The sequence below is a fragment of the Diaphorina citri genome, unplaced genomic scaffold (assembly GCF_000475195.1).
Source record: "Diaphorina citri unplaced genomic scaffold, Diaci psyllid genome assembly version 1.1 scaffold80, whole genome shotgun sequence".
NCBI classification, from domain to species: Eukaryota; Metazoa; Arthropoda; class Insecta; order Hemiptera; family Psyllidae; genus Diaphorina; species Diaphorina citri.
The window spans coordinates 38,081-49,172 of record NW_007377517.1 but is presented as its reverse complement, the minus strand read 5'-3'; the positions used below and the strand labels follow the sequence as shown (position 1 = coordinate 49,172).

The following is an 11,092-nucleotide window of genomic DNA, read 5'->3' as shown; positions in this document are numbered from 1 at the left end:
GAAAAAAAAAAAAAAAAAAAAAAAAAAAAAAAAATGATATTAATACAAAAGCACCCACTTTATAGCTGCTAACAACTGAGGCTTATCAGAATGGATTTTATTTTTATTAGGTATTATATTTTTTTAATAGAATTTTTACAAGATGAACTACATACCTATACCTACCTACCTAGGTTCTTAAGGTGAGTCCACATTATAGTCGACCGGCCGTCAATCGACGTCAATCCACATCGATCGTCTAAGTGTGGAAACATCTTTATTTCGAAATGTTGTGTTCACCTTTCACACGACCAATTTCTTGTCATTTCAGATATGGAAATAATTCCTGAGGGAAAAAATTTCAACCTTGTTCCCCACGGTCGACCGGCCGTCAATCGACGTCAATCCACATCGATCGTCTAAGTGTGGAAACATCTTTATTTCGAAATGTTGTGTTCACCTTTCACCCGACCAATTTGTCTTTTTATTTCAGATATGGAAATAATTCCTGAGGGAAAAAATTTCAACCTTGTTCCCCACAAGACGACACCGAAGCGAATACAATAGTCCGTCCCTTATACCTTTTTATTACTATTGTAATAATAAAGGAAGGACGGACTAAAAAATCGCGAAAAAAATTCGTATGAGTAAATACCTATAGGTATACACAGTTATATTTTATATATGGTATGCTTGTTTTAGAATTCAGACTGTATGTTTCATTACCAACATGCAAATTGCACACTCCATATAGGCGACCTTTGGATTTTTTTTTAAAGGTTTCATAGAGGAAACTGTAACAACCGAGGTCTCAAGGCCTGTTCCCACTTGGCGTTCGGAAAAAAATCGTGTCGTGTGTAGTGGGAACACTCTCATTTAAATTACATTGCCTACAAGGACATTCGGGAAAAAAAATCGGATGAAACTCACGACAAGTGGGAACGGCTAAAGGCTGTGAGTGGAGAGCATAGCGGTTAGAGCATTGAGCAGGTAGAGGAAAAGGAATTTTAATTGTGTTAAGCATAAATGCTTGTCACAAATGTCGTTCCCTGCTTAATGCACTAGGTACGCTAAATTTCATGACATGACTTGGACTCGAACCACCAACCTCCAGATTCAAAGTCCACCGTGCTAACCACTGCACCACTGAGGTTGGTTTGAGCAGGTAGAGGTAAGGAAACGATAGAGGGAAGCGATGACTTCAAACCGCATTGAACTGAGACTACTGAGAGCAGAAAGCTCTATGCTCTCCACTCCACTCTGCTTTTGAACGTTAGGAGCACAGAATAGGAGAAAGCTAGCCGTTCCGAGAACGAGTCTTATCTGTTTAGGATAAAGTTCGTCCCGGGCGGAAATCGAACCCGCGAACTATAGGGCTTGCTACCCTCCTAGCTAACGACCGCTGCTGCCTATAGCCTACAATTAGCTGTTGCCTGCGAATTAGAACGAAAATTTAATTTTGTAATCAGCCAGCCTTGTTAGCTTGGTTAGTAGCGCGTCTGCCTTGTAAGCGCTAGGCCGCGGGTTCGATTCCCGCCTGGGGCGCATTTTATCCTGATGGGATATTGTTCGTTCTCGGAACGACTGGCTTTCTAGGTACTATCCTGTCTCCTTTCTCTCTTCGATTTCGGGACGACAAGACCTTAGCAGTTACAGTTCCCTCTGTCAAACCCTAAAAAAAAAAAAAAAAAAAAAAATGTAATCGATTGCTTTTCATTATTTATTTTGGATTTTGGTAAAGTTCATTGAGAGGGTTAAGCTGAAGGAGTTTTCCTTTGTTTACTTTCGTCTCGACTATTTTTTATTTACATAATTTCATTTCTAATTAATTCTCTCTCTCTCTCTCTCTCTCCTCTGGGGTGTAATTTTCCCACTAAAAACGAATTATTTTTCTTTAATCCACTTGTGTTTTCTGTATTGAGGGGTCAAGAAAGGACAAAAGTCAAAAACCCTTCTGGGATTGTTTCTTTGTTTGAGTCTTTTACCCGTTTAATACGAAGATTATTTGTAGCTAGATATATAACAGACAAAAGTTAAGAGTTTAGACTTACCTACAGTATGATGCTGTGATATCCACTGAAGTTGTGAAAAAGTTCTGATTTAGATACCTGCTACAAAGAGTTTATAAGGAATGTTTAATTGTGTTAAGCATATTTAAATGCTTGTCACAAATATCGTTCCCCGATTGTTACACCTAGATAAATTTTATATGATTCGACTTGGACTCGAACCACCAACCTCCAGATCCAAAGTCCAACGCATTAACAACTGCACCACTGAGGTTGGTCAAAGAGTTTATTTTTATCTAGCTTAATAGTACCTATATAAGTTACAAGTTACCTACTTTCTTACCTTACTGACTCACTAGGTAGCTAGATATAGAGGTATGAGAAGAGAGAACTTTTTTCCTCAAAGGTTAGAGAGTTCTAGGTTGAAAATAATAAAATATGGGTACGAAGTTAGAATAAGAATGGAAAGAATAAAACTTGTGTTGATAAAAAAAAAAAAAAATCAAAAAAGATAAATAGATAAGACACGAGAGACAGGAAGTAGGATAGAAGAAAATAGATAGGTAAAAAAAGAAAAAAAGGAAGAAGAAGAAGAAGAAGAAGAAGAAAAACATGCAATATATTCACACGATGAAGACAGGGGAAGGTGGCCGAATATCGGTCTCATCCTTCATTTCCGTTCCCCATGTATTGTCAATTTTCCTCTATCTTTACGAGTGTGAAAATTTGGCATCTCCACTAATTTTGGTGGAGGTATCAAAGTATCTAAATCATTGGGTATAAACGAAGATTAGAGCATTGTGCATTTAGTTTGCTAGACGTTGCTTATTTCTTTACTTTTGTTTTCTCTTTCTTTTGGTCTTTTCCTTTGAGCAGAAGCAGTATTAGGTACTTACTTATGTGAGAATGAAACATTTAGAATCACCGAAGAAGCACAAGACAGTATTGCGAGGCAAATTGACCAGACAAAAAAGTCTTCTAGGCATTTTTTTAAAGAGGTTTGACAGAGGGAACTGTAACTGCTAGGGTCTTGTCGTTCTGAAATCGAAGAGAGGAGGAAGACAGGATAGGAGAAAGCCAGCCGTTCCGAGAACGAACATTATCCCATCAGGATAAAATCCACCCCGGGCGGGAATCGAACCTGCGGCCCAGCGTTTATAAGGCAAACGCACTACCAACTCAGCTAACTAGGCTGGCTATTTTTCTAGGCAAATGGCCCTGGCAGTAATAAAGTAAAGTAATATTGCATCATTCAAAAGTTTTTTCTCGTCTATCCAACTTCTGCTTCCCTCCAAAACTGGGATTTCTTTTGGAGTGTTTCCCCTAGCTTGCAAACGAGAAAATAGAAAAGTTTCTTTCTATCTCATGCCATCCTCTCTATGCAAACATCATAAGGTATGACCTGATTTCCATATTTACCCTGAACCCTTCCTGTTTGCTTACATTTTCTGAATGCAAAACCTTTCAAATAAAGCAAAAGGAGAAGAAGAATAAGGAGGAGGAGAAGAAGAAGGAGAAGAAGAAGGAGGAGGAGAAGAAAAAGGAGGAGAAGGAGAAGAAGAAGAAGGAGGAGGAGGAGAAGAAGAAGGAGGAGGAGAAGGAAGAAGAAGAATCAGTGAATGAATGGTTATAGTTAAACTATCTATCTGAAAAGTTTCTTTCTATCTCATGCCATCCTCTCTATGCAAACATCATAAGGTATGACCTGATTTCCATATTTACCCTGAACCCTTCCTTTTTTCTTACATTTTCTGAATGCAAAACCTTTCAAATAAAGCAAAAGGAGGAGAAGAAGGAGGAGGAGAAGAAGAAGAATAAGGAGGAGGAGAAGAAGAAGGAGAAGAAGAAGGAGGAGGAGAAGAAGGAGGAGGAGAAGGAAGAGGAGAAGAAGAAGAAGAAGAAGAAGAAGAAGGAGGAGGAGAAGAAGAAGGAGGAGGAGGAGGAGGAGAAGGAAGAAGAAGAAGAAGAAGAATCAGTGAATGAATGGTTATAGTTAAACTATCTATCTGCTAGCAGATAGGTACTACTTAGAACTAGGAAGTCTAGGAACTAGCAGATACTTAGAACTAGGAAGGCTAGTAGGTATGTAATAAAAAAAAATTCTCAGGGAAAATATTGTTTACCTATTTCTTTCTTCTCCATCTCAATTTAGTAGAGGCTTTAGAGTCTTTCTGACCGCATGGCAATGAAAAGGTCAGCCATACTGCAACAGTTAATGTTACATCCGATGCAGTTGTACTTTGTATAATGGCACATTTTCTTTGGGTCAGGGTTGCATTACAAAAAACCATTGATGTGAACAATGGTCAGCCAAGGCCGTCATGTAAATTTCGAGAGAGGTTTTTTCAGCTTAGAACAATAGCGCTGTCCTTTCCTTCCAGAAACGAAACCGATTCCCATGGCGATGACCATTAAAAAAAAAAAAAAAAAAAAAAAAAGAAAATCTTTGATATTGTGTGCTGAAAAATCCAAGATACAGTTGGCTTAACTAATGCTGGGTTTTACCAACTCGGGGTTGAGATGAAACGAGGATTTCCCTATATAGTCAGGTTAACCTCGGACTAATTGTTCGAGAGTTCTGGTACAACAAACAAACAAACAAACAAACAAGAACAAATGAACCAACAAACAAACAGACATATATCAAGCGTGCCGGGAGGCGCGCGAATGTCAAGAGTTCAAAGGTAAAAACTAACCAAATGCAAAATCGTCGGGTTAAAAATCTAAAAACTAAAAATTCATGTACCTATCTTTATCAGGGGAAAATAAGGATGGATATTGAATATGTATTATCTCTGCTGTAGGCTATATAGTTGACAAGTTTAGTAGTAGTGATCAACTATGAATGAATGTGAACTATGTCACAAAGTTGCTCTTCTCACCCACTTTCAATTCCTTTCAATTCCCATGACTACCAGGAAGTCAACTCAAAACATGACTATGCTTTTAAACCTTTTCTGTTTTGTCTTCTTTTATCAATAGGCCTTTTGCAGTTTTTCCTACATTTTACTCAAGACGAGGGGTATAATAGTTCCTATTAGAAGGCTAAGTGTACCCATTATTGGCCCCCTGGGTTTAGACTTTTCCAGACAAAAACGGTTATACCTTCGGTCCAAGTTGTTTTGGAAGAGTGACTGTACTTGACTGTAGGTTTTTTGGAACCTTTTTGGCCCCCTTGAAGAAAAGTAATTTTCGTCCCTTCAGACAACCAATTTGTTCGCAATTTCTTAAAAAAAAAAAAAAAAATGATGACATTGAACTCGAGATTGTTTTATAGCAAATATTTAAGGTGATGTTGTGGGGGGTCGGTGGAGGGAATGTCAATGGAGCAAATAACTGGGACGCTTTTTTCTTAAGGGGCGAATAATTGGTACATTTACCCTAAAGCTTTCTTTTTGTACAGTGTGCCTATACTGATAACTATTACTATGTAGGTACAGGGAGATAATACCTTTTTTTTTGCACTACCCACTACCTACTTAGTCTGATTTTTCTTCTCCTTCCACAGACTAGGTGCTTTTTATATAGACAACTACCTAGCTGATGTGAGCTTAGTTGGTAGTGCGTCTGCCTTGTAAGCGCTAGGCCGCGGGGTCGATTCCCGCCCGGGGCGGATTTTATCCTGATGGGATAATGTTCGTCCTCGGAACGGCTGGCTTTCTCCTATCCTGTCTTTCTACTCTCTTCGATTTCGGGACGATAAGACCATAGCAGTTACAGTTCCCTCTGTCAAACCTCTTAAAAAAAAAGAAAAAAAAAATGTGATTATTATTACATATCTGTCTCCAGGACCTTATTTAGGGGGGTCAACCTCGAACTTCATTTTTCTCCTGTACTGTAGGCAAGATTCCGGAAATTTGGAGTATCCAAAATCTGGATAGGTACGGCTCTGTCTGTCTCAAAGCGTAACACGTAGATTACGGTATTTTTCCCTTAGGTACTTACCTACCTACCTAATAATAATAATAATAATAATTTCCAACCCACCTATCCTTAGGAACATTGATTGTTCCCGGATAGATGGGCTGTGTGTACTGTGTACCGTTCTTGTACGAATGTGAAAATGAAGGCCATTATACTTGAAATTTAATTTCATTCGTGGATTTCTTGTTTCAGCCAAACGGACTACTGTACGAAAGTTTCAGCGTGTACTGTCCACACGACTGTCTGGATCGGCTCGACCTACTCCAGACCGAGGATGTTCTTATAGACTGGACGAAGCCTTTGTTCATCAACTTCATCCACTCCGCCATTATGGACCGGATAGAGTCGTTCTATCAGGACATAGGCACTCTGGAGAAGGTCTACGGAGATGTCTACATGTGCTCCGAGCCCTCTAATGATTTATCCATTGAACAGTGAGTTCATTATCCTTTCCGCTAGAGTTAGGGTTTAGTCCTTCCACACACTTTTCCCTGACTTTTCCAGTCTCCATGAAATTCCCTGACTTTTCCCGGTTTTCCCGGTTTTCCAGTCCGGTAGACACCCTGTATAAGGAGCCCTCGATTCGTGTCTGAACTTTCTGAGGCCGTCTGTAATAATATGCCAATAATAATGACATATTATGTCGAATGTTTCGAGTGCCAAGCTAAAAAGCTATCGTGTTTCACTGTTAAACATGGGACTCTAATTAAAATGAGCTTTGAAGGCCGTTCTGTTCATGTTTGAAGGCAAAGTCGACACACATGCCCTTTGTCCTTTGTTGATAGAGTTCACTACACGTACCTACGTACATGTTTAAAAGCAGGTTTTTTACCTGAGTGGGAAAAGCACTTTTATACCAATACTGACTTCAACAAAGTTACAGAGCCATCTATTAAGATTCCTACCTATTGATAAACTTTTTCATTTTTTATCCAAGGGTAAAAATATCCAAAAAAAGTAAAAATGTGCTCCTCAAATGTGTATCTTCTCTTCCACAAAGTTACAGAGCCATCTATTAAGATTCCTACCTATTGATAAACTTTTTCACTTTTTATCCAAGGGTAAAAATATCCAAAAAGTAAAAATGTGCTCCTCAAATGTATTTTCTAAACTTGGTAATGCTTTTCGTAAAGAAATTTCTCTTTTATTATCTACGTAAATATTACCTACATTAGGTCATTGATTCTACATTCAGCCCAAGCTATTCTTTTTCATGCTTGTATAGATTCACTTTTATTTTGACCAGCCTTTTGCAATTTGGAAGACCTCAGTCAGCATCATTCCTATTCCATTATTACTAGGTTTTCCGATTCATTCGTATTTCATTATTATTTTGGGTTCTCTACAATTCCATGTAATACTTCAGATATAGGCTGTTCTCATAATTACCTACAGAGAAGGCCATTATACTTGAAATTTAATTTCATTCGTGGATTTCTTGTTTCAGCCAAACGGACTACTGTACGAAAGTTTCAGCGTGTACTGTCCACACGACTGTCTGGATCGGCTCGACCTACTCCAGACCGAGGATGTTCTTATAGACTGGACGAAGCCTTTGTTCATCAACTTCATCCACTCCGCCATTATGGACCGGATAGAGTCGTTCTATCAGGACATAGGCACTCTGGAGAAGGTCTACGGAGATGTCTACATGTGCTCCGAACCCTCTGATGATTTATCCATTGAACAGTGAGTTCATTATCCTTTCCGCTAGAGTTAGGGTTTAGCATAGTCCTTCCACACTGAACGAATTTCCCGTTCACACTAAATTTTTTCTTCGTTCAAAGTTACCTACAATTTTTTCGATTTTTTTTTCGTTGGCAATGTTAACACACTAATAAATTTTATTACCGAATTTGTGTACAATATGTACGTATACGTATCGTTTACTGCCTTCCACTTTTTTAGTTTCCCCGTAAATTGAACTTTTCCCAATGGCGAACTGGCGAAGAGAGTTGAACTTGAACTTTTCCCCCCATAGTAACTTGAACTTTTCCCAATGGCGAAGAGAGTTGGACTTGAACTTTTCCCTCACATAGGCACTCTGGAGAAGGTCTACGGAGATGTCTACATGTGCTCCGAACCCTCTGATGATTTATCCATTGAACAGTGAGTTCATTATTCTTTCCGCTAGAGTTAGGGTTTAGTATTAGGGTTTAGTCCTTGAACGAATTTCCCGTTCACACTAAATTTTTTCTTCGTCCAAAGTTACCTACAATTTTTCCGATTTTTTTTTCGTTGGCAATGTTAACACACTAATAAATGTTACTACCGAATTTGTGTACAATATGTACGTAGGTATACGTATCGTTTACTGCCTTCCACTTTTTAGTTTCCCCGTAACTTGAACTTTTCCCAATGGCGAAGAGAGTTGAACTTGAACTTTTCCCCCGTAGTAACTTGAACTTTTTCAAATGGCGAAGAGAGTTGAACTTGAACTTTTCCCCATAGTAACTTGAACTTTTCCCAATGGCGAAGAGAGTTGGACTTGAACTTAGGGTCGAGGGTAGTACTTATCACCAGAGCCCGTTTAAGCCTCTGACCAGCCCTGCTGTTCTCAGTTTTCTTTATTATTACCGAATTTGTGTACAATATGTACGTATACCTACGTATCGTTTACTGCCTTCCACTTTTTAGTTTCCCCGTAACTTGAACTTTTCCCAATGGCGAAAAGAGCTGAACTTGAACTTTTCCCCCGTTGTAACTTGAACTTTTTCAAATGGCGAAGAGAGTTGAACTTGAACTTTTCCCCCCGTAGTAACTTGAACTTTTTCAAATGGCGAAGAGAGTTGAACTTGAACTTTCCCCCATAGTAACTTGAACTTTTCCCCTATTAGTAACTTGAACTTTTTCAAATGGCGAAGAGAGTTGAAAGCTTCGCTGTGTTTCAGACTGCCCAGTGAGGAGATTGTGATGAAGCAGCTAACGAAGGATAACGTAGAGACGATACATAACCTTTATCCTGCTAACGACATGGAGGACATTGATATCTTCAAGATCCTGGTCAACGTGCTGCCTGCCTATGGGATATTCGACTCCACCACAGGTAAGATTTTGAAGAGGTTTAATAGAGGGAATTGTAACTGCTAGGGTCTTATCGCCCCAAAATCGAAGAGAGAAGGATTAGAAAGCCAGCCATTCCGAGAACGAACCTTACCCCTGCGGACCTGCGGCCTAGCGCTTACATGGTAGACCCGCTACCAACCAAGCTAACTAGGCTGACTTCAACAGTCGAAACATTTGTTTTTCCACAACTGTGCAACTGTTGCAAAAAAAAAAAAAAAAAAAAAAAAAGAGAAAAATTTTTTTTTCCCCAAACGTGGCAACTTTAAAAAAAAAAAAAAAAAAAAAAAAAAAAAAAAAAAATCCGGTGGGTACGTAGGTACTGAGCTTAAGATTTTATGACTATCCCTGTTATTCTTCAGGTCAGCTAGCCGCGTGGATGATGCAGTCGTACTATGGCGCCATGTTCTCAATGCAAACCCTGCCCGAGTTCCGACGCAAAGGCTACGGGTTCTACCTTGCGCAATACCTGACGCGGGTGGTGCACGCACGTGGCTACATTCCGTTCGTGGTGATTCGGCCGGAGAACGATGCGTCGCAGAGTCTGTACATGAAGCTGGGGTTCCGCAAGGTATATCAAACGACGCGAGCCATACTGACGCCGAAAGACGCGTAGACACACCAATTCGCGTCCATACAGTTAAGGCACGTCTCACACTGGACGCGTAGACGCGCGACTTTAAGTAGCGCGAAAACCAAACCTATGATAATGGTATACCTAGAGGCTATAGAGCAGGGGTGACCACTAGCTTTACCTTTGGGAGCCGCAATCCCATAAAGCGGATTGGATTCTATAGAGCAGCGGTCTTCAACCTTTTTTCGCCCCGCGTACCCCTTGGGTACCCGGATTTAATTTCACGTACCCCCGCCACCATCATAATGAGTACCGGGTACCCTTAACTAGGTTGATGTGTACCATTACTATACTGAGTTCTAAACAAAATCAATACCTATTGAGCTGTACCTATACCTATTCAGTACGTTTTGAGCTGTACTGCACTGCCGTAAAAATTCAAAATTAATTTGCTTTTGTCCGCCATTACACAATTTCTCGCGTACCTCCAGAGGGTCTCTCACTTGCCCCCAGGGGTAGCGTACCCCCGATTGACAATCGCTCACCTAGAGTCAGAAAAACATGCAATATATTCACACGATGAAGACAGGGGAAGGTGGCCGAATATCGGTCTCATCCTTCATTTCCGTTCCCCATGTATTGTCAATTTTCCTCTATCTTTACGAGTGTGAAAATTTGGCATCTCCACTAATTTTGGTGGAGGTATCAAAGTATCTAAATCATTGGGTATAAACGAAGATTAGAGCATTGTGCATTTAGTTTGCTAGACGTTGCTTATTTCTTTACTTTTGTTTTCTCTTTCTTTTGGTCTTTTCCTTTGAGCAGAAGCAGTATTAGGTACTTACTTATGTGAGAATGAAACATTTAGAATCACCGAAGAAGCACAAGACAGTATTGCGAGGCAAATTGACCAGACAAAAAAGTCTTCTAGGCATTTTTTTAAAGAGGTTTGACAGAGGGAACTGTAACTGCTAGGGTCTTGTCGTTCTCCACTTGTGTTTTCTGTATTGAGGGGTCAAGAAAGGACAAAAGTCAAAAACCCTTCTGGGATTGTTTCTTTGTTTGAGTCTTTTACCCATTTAATACGAAGATTATTTGTAGCTATAGGTGTAACAGACAAAAGTTAAGAGTTTAGACTTACAGTATGATGCTGTGATATCCACTGAAGTTGTGAAAAAGTTCTGATTTAGATACCTACTAGAAAGAGTTTTAAGGACTGTTTAATTGTGTTAAGCATATTTAAATGCTTGTCACAAATATCGTTCCCCGATTGTTACACCTAAGATAAATTTTATGATTTGACTTGGACTCAAACCACCAACCTTTTAGACTTACAGTATGATGCTGTGATATCCACTGAAGTTGTGAAAAAGTTCTGATTTAGATACCTGCTACAAAGAGTTTATAAGGAATTTTTAATTGTGTTAAGCATATTTAAATGCTTGTCACAAATATCGTTCCCCGATTGTTACACCTAGATAAATTTTATGATTTGACTTGGACTCGAACCACCAACCTTCAGATCCAAAGTCCAACGCATTAA

General features: G+C 39.4%; 1 protein-coding gene across 1 annotated transcript in view; it reads left to right on the top strand.

Moving 5' to 3' along the window:
- Positions 1–10,090, top strand: part of LOC103522579 — a 23,744-nt gene extending 13,654 nt beyond the window's left edge. The window contains exons 4-6 of the mRNA XM_026832647.1: positions 6,105–6,346; positions 8,804–8,958; positions 9,338–10,090. Of these exons, the coding sequence (XP_026688448.1) occupies positions 6,105–6,346; positions 8,804–8,958; positions 9,338–9,591 (651 nt within the window). The 3' untranslated portion in view covers positions 9,592–10,090. The remainder of the gene's footprint in view (positions 1–6,104; positions 6,347–8,803; positions 8,959–9,337) is intronic.
- The last annotated feature ends 1,002 nt before the right edge of the window (positions 10,091–11,092 follow it).